Source organism: Podarcis vaucheri (assembly GCF_965113315.1).
Source record: "Podarcis vaucheri genome assembly, chromosome: 11".
NCBI classification, from domain to species: domain Eukaryota; kingdom Metazoa; phylum Chordata; class Lepidosauria; order Squamata; family Lacertidae; genus Podarcis; species Podarcis vaucheri.
This window is the reverse complement of record NC_138749.1, coordinates 56,598,898-56,624,505: the sequence shown is the minus strand read 5'-3', so window position 1 is coordinate 56,624,505 and position 25,608 is coordinate 56,598,898. Positions and strand designations below refer to the sequence as shown.

Below are 25,608 nucleotides of genomic sequence, written 5' to 3'. Positions count from 1 at the left end.
TTAGATCACCACAGTGGCGGCTGGCGTTTCCACTTCGCCTGGGATTTCTCCCACTTGAAATGAACTTCCAACTGGAATTAATTTGAGTTGGTAGAGGAATTGCTATTGCTTTTATTGGGCGCAGGCTTTCATCATACAGCTTTCTTGCCCACCTCTCATTTCATATGAGTACTAAACATTTGGCAGCTATATCTTGTCACAATGGTAGACTTGTCAGATTTACGAGGCTAGTAACTTTGAATGTAAATATCAAACGGTACGGCCTACCCACGCGGCCGTGTCGTGCTTCAGCTTTTATACCAGAAATGCTTTGTGTGTGGTATCAGTGACAAATCAGTGGTCGGCTGCATACAAATACTGCCATTTTGGAGCCCTAAATATTATTCGGAAGAACTTTCTAATCTCAGAACTTGAATATCAAAAAACCCTGAATTAAATAAGATTGTCAAGTTGCACCAGTGTGGGGCTTCATTGAGGGTAGGGGATTATTCACCTGTGCAGAATATTTATTATTTATTGATTAAATTTGTATATAACCCTATATCAGTGATAGCGGCCCTCCAGCTGTTTTGGGACTACAACTCCCATCATGGCTAGCTAACAGGACCAGTGGCCAGGGATGATGGGAATTGTAGTACCAAAAATAGCTGGAGGGCCAAGTTTGGCCATCACTGCCCTATACCCGTAAGTCTCAAGGCAGTTCACAACCCTTCACATTGTGAATTGAACCCATTGTGCCTCCTGATGATCTGCATGTAGACTGGGACCCTGGCAGAGCCAATACAGGCTGCATTTTATTTGTGTATCACTCGCATTCCAGTTTCTGCATAGCTAGGTGGGGAACCTGAGGCCCTCCAGATGTTGTCGTACTAGGCTATCTTGCATGAATTTTCCAGATCAAATTCAATCGGTTTTTAAGCCTAGTATTGGCACAGAAACCTCTTAGGTTGCTCTACAATGATTACCAGATGGGCAGGGTATAATTTTATTATTATTATTATTATTATTATTATTATTATTATTATTATTATCTATTTGGGAGAGAGACAGGGGGATTGTGTCCCTTTTCATAACCTACAATTTTTGTGTGTTGATGTCTTAATCTAGTTTTTCAACAACAACAACAAAAAGAATTATATTTTAGGTTGTTTCTATAATGCTGGTTTTAATGGACGTACGTGTTTGTTTTTAATATTGTAACTTGCTTTGAGTTGCTGTAGCACAAAAGTGACTAATAAAAGTTATTAAATAATAATAATTTTTGGTTTCCTTTAACAGTACTGAAGATTTCTGGGCTACCTTGCTGGACCTCATTTAGTATGCCATAAAGAAAACAGATACTTTAAAGAGTTAATTCCTGGGAAGGAAAATAGAAAATAAAATCCAAATGGTGACAGGTACTGTATTATATCATTTTTTCAATTTCACTTCCATCCTCCCCCCCTTTGTGTGTGTTAATACTACACACAGATCTGTCAAAGTTAGTTAATTGATGGTTAATTGATGGTTAGGAGCTTTCAGTGGGGATTCTTTTTACCTTCCCGCCAGAGCGATACCTATTTATCTACTTGCACTTTGACGTGCTTTCGAACTGCTAGGTTGGCAGGAGCTGGGACGGAGCAAGGGGAGCTCACCCCGTTGTGGGGATTCGAACCGCCAACCTTCTGATCGGCAAGCCCTAGGCTCTGTGGTTTAACCCAAAGCGCCACCCACGTCCCTTATATCACTTTTACCCCACCCCAAATTCAGTTGCTAGTGATCTTTGCCCAGTAGAAAGAAACTTAGATCCAGATTCTTCCAACAACTTGACCCTTAGCACAGTGAATCTTGCAGCTTAATTTGCTGTTAAGTTTACTGATTTACAGAGTGGATTCTAGCCAGCTTCTTATTCTGTTCATTTTTTCCCCTGGTGGCTCTACTGTTCTACATTTCCCCTTTCTCCTGTTTTTGTTTGCATATCTTTAAAAGTGTTCATTGGCACATAGATAGCACTGTGAAATGTATGACTCAAAACCCCCTTTTTATTATTTCAAGAATCATAATAGTCCTTTACTTCTCTCTTTAAAAATAAGCAAATATTTGTGTTAGAAATGTTTTTGTTGCTGTGGTAGCGATACAATAATGAACCTCAGTTGGGTTCTGTGATGTAAATTTTATGGGACAAGCACTTTATGGATTCTTCTGCTTTATATACCCCCCCCCCCCAAATCTAAGTAGTCCATAGTGCAGAAAAGGATTTCCCATTGACATTGTCAGCTGACTTGTTTTTTCTTTTCTGAAATTTTTTTACTTGACTTTTACAGTTTAACTACAGATAACAAATTATTTGCATAGATCATAAAGGTTGCATGCATTTTACATAACTAATGCTTATCAGTTTACATTAAAACAACCGAGCAATAATATAATACTGGTTAGAGAAGATAACATTTTTTTGTGAATCTCTTTGAGGTTTTTCCCCTCTAATGAAGTGGTATATAGATTTTATGAAATTAACAGCAGTAGACTCTACCATAGTTTCAAAGTAGAATGGCCTGGTTAGCTGAATTTTCTGATAAACTGAGTATCTTTCCTCACTGCGGAAAACTTCTTATGTGCTTGTATTTTCGGTTTATCGTAGAATGGCTTTTTGTGCAGCTGGCTTGAAAAAACGGGGCACAAGACAAACCATTGCCACAGTTCAAAGTCTGATTTGGAAGGGAGGAAAATGGGGGATTTGGAAGGGAGGAAAATGGATTTGGGGTTGCGGACCCCTTTCTCTTTCAGAATGATCAGCAAACTAGTGTCATTGGCATTATATGGATGCTAATTTCTGACCTTTTTTCTCTAGCAATGAAAAACTTGTTTCTTTTCATGTTGAAGTCGCATATTACCGTATTTCTAATTTGAACAGAATTTATATTACTACAATTGCATATTATAACTAATAGAACCTACCGTATTTTTCGCTCTATAACACGCACCCGACCATAACACGCACGTAGTTTTTAGAGGAGGAAAATCCGTAGGCATGTCACCTGTAGGCATTCCCTCCATAACACGCACAGACATTTCCCCTTACTTTTTAGGAGGAAAAAAGTGAGTGTTATGGTGCAAAAAATACGGTACCTTCCTTGATGTTTTCTATTACAACTTTTAGTTGTGGTTCTTTTTAAAACCCAGCAATAAAAATAAATCGTTTAGGTAGGTCACGTAAGGACCCCCCACTCCAAGATCAGGGCATGTTCCACTTGTGAATCCTGACCAGCCAGTTGTATGGTAAACCAAAATATTCTTAGGTACCTCAGTTCACCTGTGTGTGTACCCAGGGCATGGCAAAAGTGGTGTTTTAAAAACAACAACACATTTTTGTTTTATTTTCTTACTTCTGGGAATCAGTGTCTTTAAAGTTGTAGGAAAGCGAACTAGTACAATGTGAATGTCTGGAATGAAGCAGGTAAGGGAGGGGTAGGGGAACTCTCCTAAGAAAATGAACAGTAATTTCATGTGACAGATGAAAAATACTGCTTCTCTTTCTGCCAACGGAAGCCGTTCAGCTAAACATCATGAAAACTTCTCTGTCTGTGTGTATTGAACTTTGTACTCCTCAAACAAGCTATTTGTGGCTTTGACAACCATATAATTAAACAATTATAGAGCTGGAGTTTCATTTGATAAAATAGCCTGCATAGTCACTTGTCTGGAAAGGCTATAGTACTTGCACAGTAATGAATGACTTAAAGAATATTTCTCTGCAACTAATGTCTGTCAGGATGAGATGCTTAACTTGAGACCTCTTAACCCATCTTGACAGGCATCTCCTCAAGAACTCTGAGGCCCTTGTTGCAGGACTTTGCACTCTGTAAATAGGTATGAGAGCATGTTGTTTTCTCTGTCTATTATCTAGCTTCTTCCATTGCCCTCACAGCATGTTGAACCCTGCTGCTTAAGGAATGAGTGTTGAAACACTCCGTTAACTCTTAGGAAGGCTAAGGCTTTGTTTTTGTGAATGGCTAAAGGCCAGTGGTCTTGTTTAGCAAATATTGAATCCACAATGGCAGTTGTCTGCCACTGCCTCTAAATTACTACCAGCTAATTGCAACAGTTGTCCACTGCTATTTCCCTTGGATTGATAGAAAAAGATAGTTGGATGGTTTTGAAATAGCATGCAGAACGACTTCCCAGCAGAAATGGTTGTAGTGCCATTTTCAGAGTCTACATCCCTGTGCATCTCCTTGCAGCTAAACAATACTTTTTTTTTTATATAAAATTTTTATTAGTTTTACAAAAGTTTTTATAACAAACAAACATAAAAGAAAGACAAACAAACAAACAAATATAATTTCAAAATGTCCTTTCATAGACTTCTTTCCTCGGACTTCCCCATACCTCCCCTTTCTGCATCCTCATGTCCAAATTTTTATAGCAACTTATAAGTGTTTTTTCCCATCCTAATTCATCATAGTCCTTTCTTAATCTGATCTTATATTACTGCAACCCTTTCTCTCTGTAAAATCTCGACATTCTAAACTTCATCAAGTTTATAATAGTTCTTAAGATAAATCTTAAATTTCTTCCAATCTTCTTCCGCAGTCTCCTTTCCCTGGTCACGAATTCTGCTTGTCATTTCCGCCAATGTCATATAGTCAATCACTTTCATCTGCCATTCTTCCAAGGTGGGTAAATCTTGTGTCTTCCAATACTTTGCGATCAGTATTCTTGCTGCTGTTGTTGCATACATGAAAAAGGTTCTATCCTTTTTTGGCACCAATTGGCCGACAATGCCCAAGAGAAAGGCCTCTGGTTTCTTAAGGAAGGTATATTTAAATACCTTTTTCATTTCATTATATATCATCTCCCAGAAGGCCTTAATCTTCGGGCATGTCCACCAAAGATGATAAAAAGTACCTTCAGTTTCCTTACATTTCCAACATTTGTTATCAGGCAAATGGTAAATTTTTGCTAGCTTAACTGGGGTCATGTACCACCTATAAACCATTTTCATCACATTTTCCTTTAAAGCACTACATGCCGTAAATTTAATACCAGTGTTCCACAACCTTTCCCAGTCAGCAGACATAATATTATGACCAATGTCCTGTGCCCACTTAATCATAACTGATTTAACTGTTTCGTCTTGTGTATTCCATTTCAACAGCAAGTTATACATTCTTGACAAATTCTTAGTATTGGGTTCTAACAATTCTGTCTCAAGTTTTGATTTTTCCATCTGGAAGCCAATTTTCCTGTCTTGTTTGAAAACCTCCATTATTTGATAATAGTGGAGCCAATCTTGTACTTTGGGTTTTAGTTTTTCATAGCTCTTTAATTTCAGTTTCTCTCCATCCTGTTCTAAGATCTCGCTATACTTTGGCCATCCGACCTCCATATTAACTTTCTTGTGGGCCTTAGCCTCTAAGGGTGACAACCATCTAGGGGTTTTGTTTTCCAACAGATCTTTATATCTCATCCAAACATTAAGCAACGCTTTCCTTACAATATGGTTTTTAAAGGCACTATGCACTTTGATTTTGTCATACCATAGATATGCATGCCAGCCAAATGCATTATTGAAACCTTCTAAGTCCAAGATATCTGTATTCTCGAGGAGCATCCACTCTTTCAGCCAGCAGAATGCTGCTGCTTCATAGTACAATTTTAAGTCCGGCAGGGCAAATCCCCCTCTTTCTTTTGCATCTGTTAATATTTTATATTTTATTCTGGGCTTTTTGCCCTGCCAGACAAATTTCGCAATGTCTTTCTGCCACCTCTTGAAACAGTCCATCTTGTCAATAATCTGCAAAGTTTGAAATAAAAATAACATTCTAGGCAATACATTCATCTTAATCACTGCAATTCGGCCTAACATTGACAATCTCAAATTTGACCATATTTCTAGATCTTTTTTAATTTCTGACCAACATTTTTCATAATTGTCCTTATACAGATTCAAGTTTTTAGATGTTAAATTAACCCCTAGATATTTCACCTTCTTGACCACCGTCAGACCTGTCTCTTCTTGAAACTTATTCTTTTCCATATCTGTTAGGTTTTTCCCTAAGACTTTAGTTTTTTGTTTATTCAATTTAAATCCGGCTACCTGCCCAAATTGTTGGATTATTTCCAACACTCTTTTTGTACTAGTGTTTGGCTCCTGCAAGGTCAATACAAGGTCATCTGCGAACGCTCTTAACTTATAGTGTTTGGTTCCGACCTTTACACCTTTAACTTGCTGGTCATCTCTAATCATGTTCAGCAACACCTCCAGGACCGAAATAAAAAGCAATGGGGAAATTGGGCACCCCTGTCGTGTTCCTTTTTCTATCTTAAGTTCCTCAGTTACTACATTGTTTACAATCAACTTAGCTTTTTGTTCGGAATATATTGCACCCATACCATTCTCAAATCCTTGTCCTACCCCCATCCCATGAAGATTCTTTTTCATAAAACTCCACGAAATATTGTCAAAGGCTTTCTCCGCATCCACAAATATCAAAACTGCTTTAGTATTTATGTTCACCTCTAACTTTTCCAAAATGTCTATTATGTTCCTAACATTGTCTGAGAGGTGTCTTTTTGGGAGAAAGCCTGCTTGGTCTCTATGAATCTTCTCCATCAGTACTCTTTTAAATCTTTTTGCTAAAATGTCTGCAAAAATTTTGTAATCCACATTCAATAACGAAATTGGGCGGTAGTTCTTCAGTTGAGTCTTTTCAGTCTCTGTCTTTGGTATGAGTGAGATATATGCTTCTTTCCACGATTCGGGTGCCTTTTTTCCCTCTAAAATCTCGTTACAAACTTCCTTTAACGGTTGTATCAGCCATTCCTTTAAAGATTTGTAATATCTGGAAGTCAGTCCGTCTGGCCCTGGAGATTTGCCCAATTGCATGTCCTGAATGGCACCCTCTATCTCTTGTTCTGTTATTCTCTGATTTAACTCCACCTTGCTATGCTGAGAGATTTTTTGTAATCCATATTTATTAAGGAATTTATCTATGTCCTCTTCATTTTGTAATCCTTGGGAATAAAGTTTTTTAAAATAGCTCACAAAACAATTTCTTATCTCATTAGGTTTAGATATATTTTTTCCATCCACTTCTAGACTTGTGACTGTATTTAATTTCTGTCTTTTCTTAAGTTGCCATGCCAGAAGTTTACCACATTTGTCTGCCGACTCAAATGTCTTTTGTTTCATTTGCTTTATTTTCCATTCTATCTCTTGGTTCATCAATTCCATATATTGTGTTTGATACAACTTAATCTCCCTCAAAATCTCCTGGGACTTTGGTTTTGATCTTAATTTTTTCTCTCCTTCTTTTATCTTTTCCAAAATTTTTTCCTTTTTCTCATTCTGTTTTCTCTTCTTTATTGAATTTTGTTGAATCAAAAATCCTCGCATCACAGCTTTACTTGCGTCCCAGATCACTCTTTTTTCCACATCGCCCTTTAGATTGATTTCAAAATAGTCCTTTAGAGTTTTTTGGGCCTTCATGTGGATCTCTCTATCTCGAAATAGGGTGTCATTCATTCTCCATCTAAACTGACCAGTTGTTGTAAATTTCATTTCCATCTTCACGGCGTTATGGTCGGAACAGGTTTTTGGGCAGATTTCTACCTTCTTAATCTTCGGAGCCATTCCACTAGTAACCCATATTTGGTCGATTCTGGTCCAGGTCATCTTTGCATGGGAGAAAAAGGTTCCCTCTCTTTCAAGAGGGTTCCTTATTCTCCCAATGTCTATTAAGTCCATATTTTCAGTCATTTCGAAGAAAGTCTTCGGGAGTCTCCCTTCTTTAGTAAGTGTCAGTCTTTGTGTCTTGTCCATGTTTGTAGAAACTACACCATTCATATCTCCCATGATTATCATATTGTATTCCAAATAGTCCATCAAAGTTTCATGGAGTTTTTTGAAGAATTCTGCTTTACCTTCATTTGGCGCATAGATCCCAATTATCAAAAATTTTTCTCCTTGTATCTGAATCTCCACCGCTAAATATCTTCCTTGTTCGTCTTTGAACATCATTTTTGGAGCCCACTTCTCTTTTACATAAATCACAACTCCTCTTTTTTTCACTTTGTCCGACGAAATAAATTCTTGTCCCAATTTTTTATTCATAAGCAGTCTCCTGTGTGCTCTAGTTATATGAGTTTCCTGTAAGCAAATCAAGTCCAATTGTTCTCTGTACAAAATATGGAATATTTGTCGTCTCTTCAAAGGACTGTTCATCCCATTACAATTCCAGCTAAGGAATTGCAGGGCCATCTTGTTATTTTTCTGGTATTCCTCCAACAGCTCCCAGTTGTTGTTCCTCCTCTGTTGGTGGTGGAAGGTTCTGTCCAAACGAAAGGTTCAGGATATCTATTACACTCTTTTGCTCAGCAATTGGGTCTACAGTTCCTTTCTGTAAGTCTTCTTGATTTCTTTGCAGGAACCTGTCTTTATCCTGTATCGTCTTTATTTTCACCTTCTTCCCCCTGTAGTCAAAAGACAGTCCCTGTGGAAATTCCCACCTGAAGAGAATGGTGTTCTTCTTCAACAGGTAGACCAAATCCTTATAAGAAGCTCTCAAGTCCAAAATATGTTTAGGAATGTCTTTAAAGATCTGTATCGGTGAGTTCCCAATTTGTAAGGCCTTTTCAAAGTGCAGTCTTAGAATTTTGTCTCTTTCCTCCTTCGATCTCAAGGTAATCAGACAGTCTCTCGGCGCCTTTCTGTTCTGTCTTCTGCCCAGTCTAAATGCTGTTGTGATTTTAAATTCGTCTTCCTCTAGATCTTCCCAGGAATCAGCAAACTCTTTCGTTAAAAAGTCCGTAAGATTGTCTCCTTCGTCCTCTGGAATTGATCGTAATTTCAAATTCCTTTCTTTTCTTTGTAGTTCCCACAATGCCAGAGTTGCGTCGTGGTCATAGACCTTCCTGGCAATTGGTTCTAATTTTTCCTGGGTCTCTCCAGCAATAGTTCTGGCTTCCTCCGCAATTTGGCGTGTGGCAGAATTTTCTTGCGTAAGCCTGTTTATAGATTCTGTATTCAGGTCAAGTCTTGTTGTTAAATCTGTCAATTTCTGTGAATTCTCTGTCAATTTCTTGGTATTTTCTGCCGTCTGCTTTGTTAGATTCTCCAGAGACTGGTTTATCTTAAGAAGGGCTTGCGAGACTGCATCCATGGAGACTGCTGTACCTTTTTCTTGTCCTGTTGTCACTGTAGTCACTGTAGGAGTCACTGTCTTGGCTCTCGTGCTCGTTCCAGAGCCTTTAAAAAGGCTCTTTCTGCGGTAAAGGGGGGCGCTTCGGGTGCCCACCGAATCTCCTTGTTCACAGGCTCCGTTCCTGTGATTTTAGGGGTCCCCCGCTTGCCGTAGCGGGTCAGACCCGAACTCGCAGAGCCGTCCTCTCTCCGGAGCTCGGAGAGGGAGCAGCCATTAGCGCTGGGCAGCCTTCACCACTCATTTGCCCTCCAGGCAACTCCTAACATCTCTAACCATTGACCATGCTGGCTGGGCTGATGGGAGTTGTAGTCCAAAATATATAGAGGGTACCAGGGTGGTGGAGGGAGGCGGGTGGCGCTGTGGGTTAAACAACACAGCCTAGGACTTGCCAATCAGAAGGTCAGCGGTTCGAATCCCCGCGACGGGGTGAGCTCCCGTTGCTCAGTCCCTGCTCCTGCCAACCTAGCAGTTCGAAAGCACACCAGTGCAAGTAGATAAATAGGTACCACTCTGGCGGGAAGGTAAACGGCATTTCCGTGCGCTGCTCTGGTTCTCCAGAAGCGGCTTAGTCATGCTGGCCACATGACCCGGAAGCTCCCGTGGCCAATAAAGCGAGATGAGCGCCGCCACCCCAGAGTCCGTCATGACTAGACCTAATGGTCAGGGGTCCCTTTACCTTTACCAGGGTGATGAAGGCTGGCCTGGACCACCTCCAGGTTCTTTTGAATGATAGGCACGTCACCTCCATGCATGCACATTCTTTCTCATTGATTGCTTCAATTTTCTGCCACCTCCTGCTTGCCCACACTTTTTTGGTTACATGTTCAATCAGCCATGTCGGCATAACAATGTCTGTGCAGCAATGGAGCGTCAACTCAAGAATGGATGGTGGCCCACAACAGCAAACAAGATCTTTTTTATATAAAAGGGTGGTTTTCAAGGCAGTTGACTTTTCTCAGCTGTTGAACCAGCAGCGCTAGACATAGCTACTGGGCAGATTCTATTAAAGTTGCCAAGACTGTTGGCTTGGGGTGGGCAGACTGTGGAGCTTCTGCAGGTTCCAGGCTTTGGAGCAGACCCTTGTCTCAACACTGTCATGTGGATTAAGGCTTTGATGTCAAGCAGCACAGGGGTGAAGAGAAGTATTTAACAGATGGAAGTTTAATACTGGAGTAAGCAACTGATTGTTGGAAAAGGTTGCTGTAAATCTATCTTCATTTTTGCCCTCTGGGAGAGAGAGAGAGGAATCGATCTAACGCAAGACCTGCTTCTCACTGGGATGGTAAAGCTGTGTCTGGGCTATCCATTGTTTGGAGGAGTGTTCAGTCGTAGAGTCTTCAAAATGTTTTTCCATACAAAAATGAGTCTGGTCTTTAAAACCTCAGTGGGCTACTTGTTTCCATACAGCATAGACAGAGGGCTACCATCTCAGAATTAGGGCATACTCTAGTGCAGGCACGTCCAACTTCCAAGAGACTGTGATCTACTCCCACTATACAAAAAAAACCAGGCAGTGATCTACCCATTGGATTGTCCAGAGTTTTTGAGCTTTTGTTTTTTTTTTATAATAATTTTTATTACATTTTTTACAAAAATAACAAAGAGATCAAAAAGTAAGAAAAAAAAAAAAAAAAAGACCAGAAAAAAAGGAAAAAGAAAAACACGACCATTTCAATAACTCATTTCAAATTTCCATTGGACTTCCCCCATCCCTCGCAGAATGCATTTCTTAACAATAAATTTATCAGCAAATTATATCCTTATTTCGTATGTTTCTTTCTATTTTCAATTACAGTTTAAATTTAAATCTCTTGATCAATATATACTCTGAGCAATATACCATAATATCGTTTTTACCCATTTAAACCTTGATTCTTTCATAAATCTTGTCAAATTTCATAAATAATTAAGTTTTGTTACTGGAGCTAGATTCCCAATCACACGACATCTTATGTTTCATATAACTTATAATACTTTTGCAAATAGTCTTTAAATTTTTTCCAGTCCTCCTCCATTGCTTCTTCTCCCAAGTCTCGAATCCTTGCAGTCATCTCGGCTAATTCCATGTAGTTCATCAGTTGCGTGTGCCAGTCCTCCAGTGTGGGCAAATCTTGGATCTTCCAATGCTTACAGAGTTTTTGAGCTTTTGGAGGGGGCGGATCAGGCAAAAGTTGTTGAGCGTTTTTTTGTCAGGGCAAACCTGCCCTAAATATGGCTAATGTTGAAACTCACTGATTTTTTATCTATAAATCCCTTAAAAGTGTATTAGAAAGACCAAATGCTCCCATACGAACCTATCTGGCTGTTAGTGTCTTCTTTAGAAGCCTTCTCTGTACTGGTGCACTGTTTGAAGTCCATTCCATGTAAATCCATATGAACTGGCACATAATCTGATAACTTCTAAACCACCAAATTAAAATGATGTTCATGTCAGGAGCACAATTTATACTCGAGTAGGACCCTGGTAGAGACACATGCCCAACTGGCATGTTCCCTCCCTCCTGGCCGATCGTTCGGGAGCTTCAAAAGCTTTCTTCTGCCCAAACATCACAGCAACCGACGCCAAAAGACACTGGCACACTTAGGGATCCACAGAGTTTGCACATCATGCGTAACAGACCTCAGTAACTCAGCATTTTGGCTAATCTACTTTATTTACATATAAACACACACGAAGCACTGCAACATGGCTCCCTCTCTCTCTAGCATCAGACAGCAAAGCGAGAAAGAACAAAGGACAATAGTCCCACTTCACGGAACACAGTAACACAAACATCCTGTCTCCGTCATTTGTGGAGTCAAAACATATACTGTCATGTGATAGACAACAATCCCATGACTGCAATCATGGAGCAGGAATTCTAACAGTTCACACAGGCTCTAAGTGTTTGATAAATTAGGTTCTGTTACAGCTCCGACTGCTGTTGGCAAATTCTGTTATAGGTTGTTTGTACATGTGATACTGTTTGATATCTGTAAGTTTCCCTGAGAACTGGACTTGAAAGGTGGTATATAAAATATTTTGGCCGAAAGTGCTTGAAAATACATGGAGATGCGTAGTTGTACCAGTTATGAATCAGCAACATTTTTACAAACACATGCATGTTTTAATGTAGGTTGTAAACTGCCTTGAGATTTCCCCCCTTAAAAATATAGAAATGAAATGAATAATATTATTATTAATAATAAGTTTTTAACTATTTGCTGCATTTGGAATGATGCTTATGTAGATAAATTTTTATATGGGGCTTGCGTCTGAACAGCAGCTTTAAATTAACAGCCTTAATCTTCATTTACATTTGTTTCATATTCACCCAATTCAGCATGCTTTGTTTGCAAGCGAATGTTGCTACTTAATTGGAAACAAGCGCTGGAAATGGGATGCATATTGAGACACACCCATTTTCACAAAAGACCCTTTCAGTAAAATAACCATGCGTTTAAGGCGTGATGGAAGCATTCCAGGTTCTCTTATTATCTGTATTCACATAACTGTAGCAGGCAAAAGACCTTTTCCTTAGCAGCCAAGTGGAACTGGATGTGAAGCGCATTTTCTTGGCTCTCTGCCCCAGATCGCATCAGTAGGGCTTGGTGCGCATACCTGAGAAATGGTACTTCCGCATCCCCAAGGGGCACATTAAACGAGCTCTTGGCAGAGAAATGGTTTGTCGGGTGGATTTTATTAAGCAGCAGCCAACTGTCGGATTGAATGCTTAAATCGTATTGTTTACTTACGCTGCAGATATGCAGTATTCTTTACAGGCAAAAGGGTAAATCTGTTGGAATCGGGTTCTGTTCGTTGATTGGCTAGCCGCAAATCGTGCACGGCCATGTTTCTCGAAGCCAGAGCACCCCCGCAGGCCAAGCATAGGCCATGCATGGTTCCTCAGACTGGGGCCAATTGAGAATGCAGGCGGGAGGAGTGTTGCGTTTTTTAATACCCCCACCCCATCTCTGTTACGAAAATTCCTTGCACGCAGAATGCTAACATGTAGAAAAGCCAATATCTGCTTCTTCTTCTTCCAGGGATTGGGTAGAATCAGCTTCCAATGCAGATTGGTGAGGCTTGCGTACTCTTTTGGTAGTGTCAAGATCCCAGTTGTAATCTGTATAGGATGTGTGATAGAGCTAAGTATGAAAGGGGTTTGGCATTGAGAAAGCGAGCATTTTTTTCTTGCTTTCCCATCATAGCTGAGGCAGAGTTCATCCAATGAGATTGATTGGTGATAGATTCAGAATGCACAGAACAAAACAACTACTTCCACCCAAAGCATTAATGGAGAGTCAGTGTAGTGTAGTGGTTAAGAGTGGTAGACTCGTAATCTGGTGAACCGGGTTCGCTTCCCCGCTCGTCCACATGCAGCTGCTGGGTGACCTTGGGCCAGTCACACTTCTGTGAAGTCTCTCAGCCCCACTCACCTCACAGAGTGTTTGTTGTGGGGGAGGAAGGGAAAGGAGAATGTTAGCCGCTTTGAGACTCCTTAGGGTAGTGATAAAGCGGGATATCAAATCCAAACTCTTCTTCTGCTTTTTAGGGCAGGCACGCCCAACTCCCAAGAGACTGCGATCTACTCCCAATATTAAAAAACTGGCAGTGATCTACTCATTGGAGGGAGGAGGAGCATGCGTAGGTTGGGTGGATTGGCCAGAGTTGTTCAGCTTTTATTTGTTAACTTTCAGTAAATTCTATTTAATCCCATGATCGATAAAGATCCCATGATCGACCAGGCTCAGCCGGGAATCTACCAGTAGATCACGATCTACTGGTTGGACATGCCTGGCTTAGGGAGTTCACCATCACAGTGGTGACGGCCATTGACTTAGATGGCTGTAAAGGAGGAATAGACCAGCTCATGGAGGATAAGTCTACCAGTGGCTAAATAGCTACGATGGCTAAATGGAACTCTGGTTCAGAAGTTTGAAATTCCAGCTGCTGAGGAAAGCCCTACCTTGGCTTGTGGACTTTCCAAAGGCATTTTCTTGACCTCTGTAGAAAACAGGAACCTTGAATAGACAGACCAAGAATGGAGAACCTTTAGCCCTCCAGATGTTGTTGAACTACAACTCCCATCATTCCTGACCCCTGGCCATGGTAGCCGGGGCTGGTGGGAGTTGGAGTGCAATAACAGGGACCCCCATTCCTGAAACAGATGGGCTTCTCTTGCATTCTTTCAGTTGAGCTCTTGAACTACTCCTGCAGGAAACCAATGTACGTTCCCTAATGGTGGCCATTGCATATCTGCCATCCATTAGTATTTTGTTCAAGGCACAGGACAGTATTTTTAAACATAACATTATGTCATAAATTGACTTTAGCAAGTGCCTTTAAAAATAAGGAGGCCTGGTTTGTGTGATTGTGTCCCGTTCCCACCTCCCCCTGACTTTGGAAGCTGTTATATCATTTTTTTAGCATAGTGCTGGTGGCTGCACCAGCTGTATGTTCTGGTGACACATACTAATTTCTCTCGGCACAAAGATTATTAGTGCTGCCATTGAATATAAGCATATTTTTGAGAGAGAAATATACACAGTCCCCATCCATCTGTCTGATTTCTAATTATGTGAGGCAGGTGATTATATAGTGTAACAGAATTCCTGTCATAAAATTATCCTTCTGTTGGGTGCCTTTCTAAGTGATCGTCTAAATGTCTCTGCTTGTTGCAAATAGAACTTCGAGTAACGCTCATTCTTTTCGGTTTCTTTCTTCATGTTCACTGCAAGTCTGTGTGTCCAACCTCATACATGTAATCTTTTGTTTAATTGTGTAGTACTATCATTTTCCACCAGAATGGAGTGATTTCACAGATTAGGGCACTAGACTAGACATCTGTCCACAATCTCCTCTTATCTCCTTATTGATGGCAATAGTCCCTCCTGTCTGCACGAAGTGCTTATTATACCCATTACAAAGATCCTCCTCATTGATACTGATGCCACCTATAAAAGCCCAACTTGAGGGTTCGAGGCCACCAGTCCCTTCCTCAAAAAGTTTGGGCGAGGAAAAGAAATAAGTTTATCTCCCTTGGTCTGGGGCAGAAATGGAAACAGCGTCAAGGATGAGCACTTTCAGTCTACCTGTGCATGTATTTTGTCCTCCCAACATACAACATGCATCTTAACAACAGCAGCAGCAGCAGCAACAACAACAATTTTATTATTTATACCCCACCCATCTGGCTGGCTTTCCCCAGCCACTCTGGGCGGCTTCCAACAGAATATTAAAAAAATCAAACATTAAAAACTTCCCTAAAGAGGACTGCCTTTCCTTGCCATCTAGTGGGAGGGCGTTCCACAGGGAGGGCGCCACCACCGAAAAGGCCCTCTGCCTGGTTCCCTGTAACCTCACTTCTCGCAGGGAGGGAACTGCCAGAAGGCCCTCAGAGCTGGACCTCAGTGTCCAGGCTGAATGATGAGGGTGGAGATATTCCTTCAGGTATACTGGGCTGAGGCCGTTTAGGGCTTTAAGCACCAACACTTTGAATTGTGCTCGGAAATGTGCTGAAGGTCTTTCTTTTAGCAGCACTTTTCCTTCTCATTTTCTGGTGCTGCTTTGCAGCCTAAACCAGAGCTGGGTCAATTGTTCTCTCTGGGAAGCTGCCACTCTGCCACCAGAAGTGGAGTTGTAGCCCTTTGGCTGAAAAAGCTATCCAGCCCACCTCATACAGTCAACCCATAAATACTTATGAAGTCAACAGAGACAACAAAATAATGCCAGGGGGGTTGCTTCCAGGGTGGGTTGGAAGGTCGGATTAACTCTAGGTGTCCCTTGTCACACACACACACCCCATCCTCGGATATCAATCCCAAGCGTAGACTCTAGAGAGAAAACAGAAAGCAAAGTTAGTTGGGGAAATGCCTTCACAGGAAACCATACTGAGCTAAGCAAAAAGAAGATTATTGTTGAAGAGTTAGCCATTGGGTTTGCTTGTTTGTTTGCCCTTCATTTAGCTAGATTCAACTGTTTCATGTCTCTGCAAGCGATGGTAGGAGCGACTTCTCTCCTTTCACTCTAGTCATGATTTTGGAAAGAGGAATTACAGTCGTACCTTTGTTTTCGAACAGCTTAGTTCTCAAACATTTTGGCTCCCGGACGCCGCAAACTCGGAAGTGACTGTTTTGAATTGCGAACTATTTTTGGAAGCTGAAAATCTGATGGGGCTTCCGATTGGCTGCAGGAGCTTCCTGCAGCCAATCAGAAGCCGTGCTTTGGTTTCCGAACGTTTTGGAAGTTGAACGGACTTGCGGAACGGATTCTGTTTGACTTCCAAGGTACAACTGTATATGAAGTTTCCTGAGTTGCTGCTGTATGAGAAATTGGCCTCTGTGCAGTGCCTTATCCCATCAGTACGCCATTTATTTCCTGAACAAAGGTGCAAACTAATTAGTTGAAATAGTCGTTAAAATAAATTGACTTTATACTTCTTAGAAGTATACAGGTACAGTTCCAGTATCACCTCTGGCATCTAAAGAAGTAGGACTGTAGTCTATGAAAAGATACGCTGTATAAAATAAGCACTACTTGTCTTTGGCTTCAAATAACAGTAAATGGCTATTCCAGTATACTATTTAAGGAACACACACACGAACATGAACAATTCTCTTATTTTAGAAAATAATGCATTGAATAACTTAATATTTGCTCAGAAACACCGAGTGTAAAAGATAATGACCATTTACTAGAATTCCAAGTGATCAGAATTTTAAAGAAATGAGGGTTGGCAGTTACTAAGCAGAAGAATGTTCCCTAAATAATGGGAAGTACGATTGTTACAACTGGGAATTACAGTTCTAAATATTCATAAATTGAGAACTAAGCAAATAGCGAAGCTTAAGTAGTTATCAAGTATTATTAAAATGGGTCACCCAGATGGACTCAGTAGGATTATCCTGGTGGAATATTAGAAAGAGCCAGGGGTGGCTTTCAATAGCTGTGATGACTTGTCAACCTTTATTCATAAGCTCAGAATTGCAAATACAGAGCTCAGTGCAGACCGAAATAGGTATACGTCCATGCATAGAAGACTGCCACAGGTCATGTCAAAAGAAGAGAACACAGAAGAGAAAATGGTAGGGTTTTTAAGAGAAAAAAAATCCAAAGCAAACTCTGTCCCAAGTTCATCTGGTCTGTATTCACCTCCAGTGAACCACAGTGAAACTGTAAATCTCCTATATATATTAGATACAAGGCCCAGGAAAGGTATTGGTAAGCATCTGTCTTGATGTCAGGATCCCTCGGTGCTCATTAGTTGCCATGGTTACATTCTTCCGCTGGCTCACCTTTTATGTAGACAGAAAATGAGAAATTGAACTGGAATAGCTCGAACAAAGAAGTTACATAATTTGCCCAGACACAATAAATCTAGCTGACTCATTAAAGCTGCCATCCCATATATTTATGCACCTGTGCTGACTTCCTGTTGGTCTCATGCCTAGAGTTCCACTGAAAGGTACTTGGTTGAAATAATTAGAAAACAGGGGCAGTTTTGCATGCATTCAAACACAAGCCTGTTCCGTACCATTATCTGCAGAGAATGGGCGTGCAAAACATTCAACTAAATGCATAGCGCTGTCTACAGTCGTATACTGAATTTGCTAATTCGGTGAAATATACCAAAAAATTGAATTTAGTAGATTATAGCGCATTTGGCAATTAATTTTCAGAGTTGCCTTTCTTTTTAGAAGAGATGGGGTTGGAGGAAGAGTATTAGGGAGCCACAGTTCAAATTCTTGCTTAGCCACAAAGCTCACTTCATGACCTTCAAGATTCTCCCCAAGATGGTATCAGAAATTGAGACTCTAAGACTCTGAATGCTTCATAGTTTTGAAGCAAAAGCCTGGGATTCATACAACTCCTACAGAAAGCCCGTGGGTTGCACAGAAACATCTCGAGCTGCCTGCATCCGAAACCTCTGCATGGCAATATATGGTTCCATTTTAGTCTTTTGTTAAAATATTTAAAATACACCTTGAACTTCAAAAATGCAACATCTCCCTTCCATATCCCCAAAACGCTTGTCTACAAGTATTGATATGACAGATATAAATCATGAGAGCTCATGGAAAATTATGGTTGTTAATAGCTTCCTGTGGCTATTTCTGAAAATGAGCCACTGTTTCCTTTTATAAAACCAGAGTCTTTGCTGTGGGGACGTTTCTTAACAAAGGAAAGAGTGTAGCTTGGAAATCATTAGCTACTGTGAAAATCTGACAACTTCCTTCCTTCTGCCTTTTATTTCTGCAGCTTTATACACCAACCCAACGGATCAGAAGCATGTGCTTAAGAAGTAGAGGTTTTGCTGAGGCTCCTTCTAGAAATCTTTTCCGTTCTCTGCTGTGGCAAATGCATGCCTGCTGGGGGAAGTGATCTGTCAGATAGCAGGCATTTGGAAGCACCCTCGCAAGGAACCGACGGCTCATGTGTTTAGTATGAAGATGCCCATGTCTTCATAGACCCTCTGAACTCCAAAGGCGTTTCTTCTGCCAAATGAACTTTTGCTGCTGTGGTTGCCCATCTGCATTCATAGACTAAGGACCCTTAACATGGCTCTTGTTCTATACGGGGCTGTGAGTTTATTTCTTGGAATGGCAGCAGCATTTGGCCCAGTGCCCCGGATTACGTGGGAACACAAAGGTAAGAGCATAGCTTACGGTAAGGATAGTGTTTCATAAAATAAATGAGTGGTAGTTCTGTACTTTGCTGATACAAAATCCTACATAGCAGTAGATTAAAGGCTTGTTTTACATCGCCATACAGTATAGCCCAGGGTTTCCCAAACTTGGGTCTCTCACTACAATTCCAACTACAATTCCCATCATCCCTGACCATTGATCCTACTAGCTAGGGATGATGGGAGTTGTAGTCCAAAAACAGACTACAACTCCCATCATCCCCAGCTAGTAGGATCAATGGTCAGGGATGATGGGAATTGTAGTCCAAAAAACAACAACTGGAGACCCATGTTTGGAAAACCCTGGTGTAGCCAATGTAAAATAGTGTTGATATCTACAGAACAGCAGCTTAATGAAATAAATGGGAGTGGAAGACGTACTCAGACATACTAGCAAGAGTTGGAAGTCTGGCATTGTATAGTAAACAACATTTTATTTGCTGCCCCTGCATTTACACCTTTGGTTACTCCTTGGCATTTAATGAGGAGACCTTGAAGAACAACTACCGCATTGTTAGTTACCAATTATTGTTTTCCTATGTTTCTCTGTGCCTCACAAGGAACCATTATTTTTTGGATTGACTGAGTAACTACTTTGAGAAGCAGTTGGCACAATGGACTGCTGCTTCCCTGCCCCTCAGCAACAGCATCACTGCCACATATAGAATGGTTGGTTGTGGGGGGGAGGTCAAGTGGTCAACCACACAGGCCAAGCCAAATCCTGAGTTCCCACCTGTGTAGTAGGGCTGGTCAGTGTCAAGTTTTCAACATTGCAATGTATGGCCCGGCAAACTTCGCGATCTGGCGATACCAGTATACCTGAAAGAGGGTCTTCACCCCCATCATTCAGCCCGGACACTTTGGTCCAGCGCCGAGGGCCTTCTGGCGGTTCCCTCACTGAGAGAAGTGAGGTTGCAGGGAACCAGGCAGAGAGCCTTCTCAGTAGTGGCACCTGCCCAGTGGAACGCCCTCCCATCAGATGTCAAGGAAATAAACAATTATCTGACTTTTAGAAGACATCTGAAGGCAGCCCTGTTTAGGGAAGGTTTTAATGTTTGATGTTTTATTGTGTTCTTAATATTCTGTTGGACACGGTTGGCACTGTGGCTTAAACCACAGAGCCTAGGACTTGCCGATCAGAAGGTCGGCGGTTCGAATCCCCACGATGGAGTGAGTTCCCGTTGTTCGGTCCCTGCTCCTGCCAACCTAGCAGTTCAGAAGCACCTCAAAGTGCAAGTAGATACATAGGTACTGCTCTGGCGGGAAGGTAAACGGCGTTTCCGTGCGTTGCTCCGGTTCGCCAGAAGTGGCTTAGTCATGCTGGCCACATGACCCAGAAGCTGTACGCCGGCTCCCTTGGCCAATAAAGCGAGATGAGCTCCGCAAGCCCAGAGTTGTCCGCAGCTGGACCTAACGGTCAGGGGTCCCTTTACCTTTACCTAATATTCTGTTGGGAACCACCCAGAGTGGCTGGGGAAACCCAGCCAGATGGGCGGGCGGGGTATAAATAATATATTCTTATTCTTATTCTTATTCTTACTACTACTACTACTACTACATCACAATTTTTAAAACCCTGCTTCCTAGCACAGCTTTGCAAGGCATCAGGGGGAGATCGCTAAGGCAGCTTCATCTCTGTGAGGAAACACCCTCCCGCTCCCCAGCTGAGCAGGAGAAGGAATTAGGGCCTCTCAGCTGGGGAGCACGAAGCCTCCTGCCCCCAAGTGAGGAAGCCCCATGCTTCTCTGTCTTGGAAATGAGCTGGAGAAGTATCAGGGCTCCCTCAGCTGGGGGATGGATACACTTGGAGCCCCTACCTCGCCGCTGGCTCACACGAGCTGGCGGTGGGTTGGGGACTCTGCAAGACACCTTGGCTGAGGCGAGGGCAGCGATGCCCTCCTCCGCTGAACAGTTTAAAGAAGCAGAGGGAGGAACAAGCTGTATTGGCGCCTTGCTGAAGGCAGAGTGGGATGGCGGCTTCACTAAACAGTATATCGCTGGTGAAACGGCCGCTGTTTCCGAGTCCCTCTGCTACCAGCACCCTCTGGAGGGAGTTGAGCGATGGCAGCTTCACCTGCAATACACCGCCATCGTGTCTGCCCCTCATACTGATCCTGAGCAACATATCAATACATCAATCGCAGGCCAGCTGTGCACCCACCAAACCCTTCCCTTGCTGCTGTCCCACCCTGGTCAGCGGCAGCAAAATTTCTGTAGGGAGAGTGGGGCCACAGCACCACCCCATCGTGCCAATTCTTTCTGTCTACTCAACGTTACATTTTCAAAAAAAGGAAAAGGCCGCCATTTTGAGCTCCCCAGCATCTCACAAGACATCCTGAAATCCCTTAGGCACCTAATGTAGATCATTAATTACGCCTTCATATCTCCCTTCCTCCATCTTCACATTGTAGAATTTGGGTGACAACGCGGTCAGTGTTTCTTCCATCTTCCTCCCAAGTTTTGATCAACTTCCAGCCTGATGAACAGATATGGAAAGCTTACATAGATTTTGACATTTAGGTTGGTCCTAATCAAAGCCATTATCATTCTGTGGCTTCTGCACATCACTTGACCATAGGGCCCCCTCAATTTTTTCCTTGTTTCTCACTCAGGAAGAACCCCATTTTAAACTTTCCAATGACCCTCTGTATAATCCTGGCCTCCAGGGCAGCAAATTTGCATTTGCTTAAGCTTTTGGATTGCTTTCTCTCCCTTCAATTCCACTAATGCCCAGTCATTAGGTTGTACCACTTTACTTAACGATCTCAAAATCAATGGATCTAGGCCAGGATTTGAAGTCAAGCAACTATTTAGTCAATTGTAAATAAAGTTTGCCTTGAAATGAATGCATTTTGAATTAATGTTTGCCTTAATTGTATTTCAACAGAAGTTCATCTAGTATATTTTCAAGAGCCCGAAATATTTAACTACTCAACTTTGTTGCTAAGTGAAGATAAGGATGTTTTGTACGTAGGAGCTAGAGAAGTCATCTTTGCGCTAAATGCATTGAACATTACTGGAAAAAAGCAAGAGGTAAGTATTCAGTTTTGTATACTAAATATTCATGATCAGCAGCCCGAGCCCAAGCATAATTGTGTTTTATTATGTGCTGGAAGGCGCTGAGAGTGGCTGGGAAAACCCAGCCAGGTGAGTGGGGTATAAATAATAAAATTACTAATTAATTAATATTTAACTAATTTAAACACGCATGCTCAAAGTAATATAATTTATTCCTCTGTTAACTATAGGAGTACATTTGAATATGCACTGTTGTAGGGTTTCAAAATGCAATCCCCTTGCTACTTTCATGCTTAAAGCTAGAGAGCTGCTTTTACCAGGTGAAACCTGTCAGCCATTTCCCAGCTGCATAGTCTTTAATATGCAAATTCATTTTATTGCTTTCCTGTTGCTTATATTGTTTTCTCAGTTTGGGAAATGGCTGGATGGAAAGGGAGTGGTTGTCATTTGCCCTATACAGTGGTACCTTGGCTCTCAAACTTAATCCGTTCTTGAAGTCTGTTGTTCCAAATGGGTGCTTTTCTATAGAAGGTAATGCACAACGGATTAATCCATTCCAGACTTTTAAAAACAGCCTCTAAAACAGTAGTTTAACATGAATTTTACTATCTAACGAGACCATTGAGCCATAAAATGAAAGCAATTATCTATGTACTATACTATAAAATAAATACAGTGGTACCTCGGGTTAAGTACTTAATTCGTTCCGGAGGTCCGTTCTTAACCTGAAACAGTTCTTAACCTGAAACACCACTTTAGCTCATGGGGCCTCCTGCTGCAGCTGCCTGATTTCTGTTCTCATCCTAAAGCAAAGTTCTTAACCCGAGGTACTATTTCTGGGTTAGCGGAGTCTGTAACCTGAAGCATATGTAACCTGAAGCATATGTAACCGGAGGTACCACTGTAAGACAGTATTGTAGATGGTAAAAATTAAAATTAAATATTTTCATACCTGCACTGATGATAGTCACTGTTTGGATGGGAGGCTTTTATCCATTTCTGCAGCCGCACAATCAGTCAGTAGCTGAACTGGGTTCCACACAGTCACCAAAACAAATTAACCAAAAAAGCCTCAAAAACACAAAATAAATAGCAAAAAGAAAAGTGCCAAACTTAATGTGTTCTGGAAGTCCGTTTGAAATGTTTGAAAACCAAGGCACTGCTTTTGATTGTCGTAGGGGCCCCAGAAACAATAGCTGACAGCCTCACTAGATGTTCGGCTTCCGAAAAACGTTAGAAAACCAGAAGACTTACTTCCGGGTTTTTGGCATTTGGAAACAAAGGTGTTTGAGAACCAACGCGTTTGAGAACCAAGGCACCACTATAGATTGTAAACAGTTCCTACCCAAATCAAATTCATGGGAAGCACAATGAATCATTTGAAGTAATTTACTGTAATCTTACACATGTGCTTAAAGTTCTCCGGCTCCAGTACCGCAGGTGTGTTTGGAAAAGTCCCATTTCCAAGAGAGCAGATTTTTTTAAAAAAAGAGGTGTATAGCTGCTTGCAGTTGCCCCAGGATGGCTTTGGACGCCGTAATATTAATTACGCTTTGTGGGAGCACTGAAAAGGTCCTTTGATTTGTTCTTACCCTGGTTCTGTTTTCCTCCAGGTGTTTTGGAAGGTCACAGAAGACAAGAAGACGAAATGTGCAGAAAAGGGCAAATCCAAACAGGTGAAAAGAGTTTGTTGCTTGTCTTTTTATCAGCAGAAAGTTCAAGAAAGTTTTTTTTTCTAGTAGTATTGCAGAAGTAATTAATTTTCCATGCGCCTTTAATTAAACCTTCAGCAGAGTTAATATGTCTCTTTTGCTGTGTTAGTTCCTGTAAGTCATGATGCTGAACGGTTGTGTGTGCATGTAGGATAAAAAATGTAGAGCTGATAGTTTGCTGCACGGTAGTGCTGCTTTCTTCCATTCTTCAAATGCAGCAGTACCAAGTATGAAAAAGAGTCAACCTCTCCCATAACTGCAAGCAGCCTTGGCTTTGTGCTGCAACATATTTGATGGGAAGCAGCAGTTCATTGATGGATGAGCTTATTTAGCATTTCTCCTTGTTGCTGTTGCTTTAGATCAGGCACGTCCAACTCTCTAGAGACTGCGATCTACTCGCAATAAAATAAAACTAGCAGTGATCTACCCGTTGCCATTGCCAAGAGTTGTCGAGCTTTCTTGGGAGCATAGACCAGGGGAGGATTGGCAAGATTTGTTGAGCTTCTTTTCGGAAGGATTGGCAAGAGTTGGTCACACAACAACCCGCAGTTATCACTCCTTCATCCACAAAGTAGCTGCATAAGGGAAGGCAAGCTTCCACAGCGATGGGACAGAGTGCTGGGGCCAGGGCAAGGCATGCTCAAACAGGGGAACACAGGCGATCCCTTTTTTAAATCCTAAAGTTGACCTGGAGCACCCTGGCAATCTACCTGTCAATCATGGTCCACCAGCTGAACATGTATGCCTTAGAGCAGGGGTGACCAACTCTCAAGAGACTGCGATCTACTTTCAGAATTAAAAACTGGCAGTGATCTACCCCCGTTTTGGGGGGTTTCAGCTCAAAGTTGTTCAGCTTTTTGGGGGGAGGAGAAAAGCCCGAGGGGGGCTGCTATAAATTGTTGAGCTGTTTTTACAGAGGAGAAAAGCCCCCCCTTTTTAGGGGTTAAAATAAAAACTTTTGGGGGGAGGATAAAGGCAAGGGACAAAGGGGTAAAGTCACTCACAAAAAGATCGCTATGAACGAAAACAGGAGCACAGAGAAAGATCCGTCTTCCCTTCCAGAGATCAAATAACAATGGAGGGAGGAGCGAGGCGGCAGGCAGGAGTCAGTTTTAGCGATGCTAAGGAGATCAACCACGATCTACCAAAACCTCGCGGGGATCTACCAGTAGATCGCGATCGACCTGTTGGACATTCCTGCTTTAGATCATTGGTTCCTGAACTCTGCTCCACCCCTGACCACTTGACCAAGGTTGAGGGTCTTGACGGACCACTTACGTATTTTTCTGCCTCTCGTAGAAATTCTAATGTCCTGTGCTAGATGCTATATGGTTTTAAATTGCATTTTTACAAACACTCTTCTAAACAACTGTATGACGTTCATGGCCCACTGGTGGTCCATGAACCAGTTTGGGAACTCCTGCTTTAGAGAAAAACAAGCAGGGTTTTGAGTGAACTTTCAGCCATTCTCAGACGTCCATAGCCAGAATTTGAGCAACCTGTTGCATACAGCCCCTTTAGCAAACACAACAAGAAGTGTTCCATTAACCATGGTTTTCTGTTTTGCCAAAGCTCTGAAACGATGGTTAACAGCTTCTGAACAAGCCAGGATGTTAAGGAAACTTAAAACCATGGTTTACTATAATGGCTTGTTCCGAAGCCATCAACCACGGTTTCCCGTTCAAGACGAAACAGGAAACTGTAGTTAATGGGATATTTCCTGGGTTTGCTCACTTGTGCAAGAGAAGAGCAAAGGAGTTGCATGCACAGCTGTGAGGATCGTTGATATCTCTTCTAATAAAACCAAGACTTGACCTTGTTTGTGTGTATAGGTCTGAAGCCGCTTACAGGGTTTCTTATTCTCATTGCACTTTCTGAAATCTCAGTATTTTCCTCCTCCTTTTCTCTTTTACAGACAGAGTGCCTTAACTACGTCCGTGTCTTACAACAGCTGGATGAGTCTTCACTCTATGTATGTGGAACTAACGCGTTTCAGCCCATCTGTGATCATCTGGTAAGCGGGAA

At 41.7% G+C, this 25,608-nt stretch overlaps 1 protein-coding gene across 4 annotated transcripts in view; it reads left to right on the top strand.

Moving 5' to 3' along the window:
- LOC309542672 (semaphorin-4D-like) overlaps positions 1-25,608 on the top strand; it is a 122,332-nt gene that overhangs the window by 75,404 nt on the left and 21,320 nt on the right. For 3 of the 4 annotated variants that reach the window (XM_082241547.1, XM_082241544.1, XM_082241545.1), the window contains 5 exons: positions 1,279-1,397; positions 18,427-18,816; positions 21,741-21,886; positions 23,485-23,547; positions 25,499-25,597. In XM_082241547.1, coding sequence (XP_082097673.1) covers positions 18,726-18,816; positions 21,741-21,886; positions 23,485-23,547; positions 25,499-25,597 — 399 coding nt within the window. In that variant the 5' untranslated portion in view covers positions 1,279-1,397; positions 18,427-18,725. Of the gene's footprint in view, positions 1-1,278; positions 1,398-3,793; positions 3,850-18,426; positions 18,817-21,740; positions 21,887-23,484; positions 23,548-25,498; positions 25,598-25,608 lie in introns of all 4 variants that reach the window. The other variant, XM_082241546.1, reaches the window with a different exon arrangement.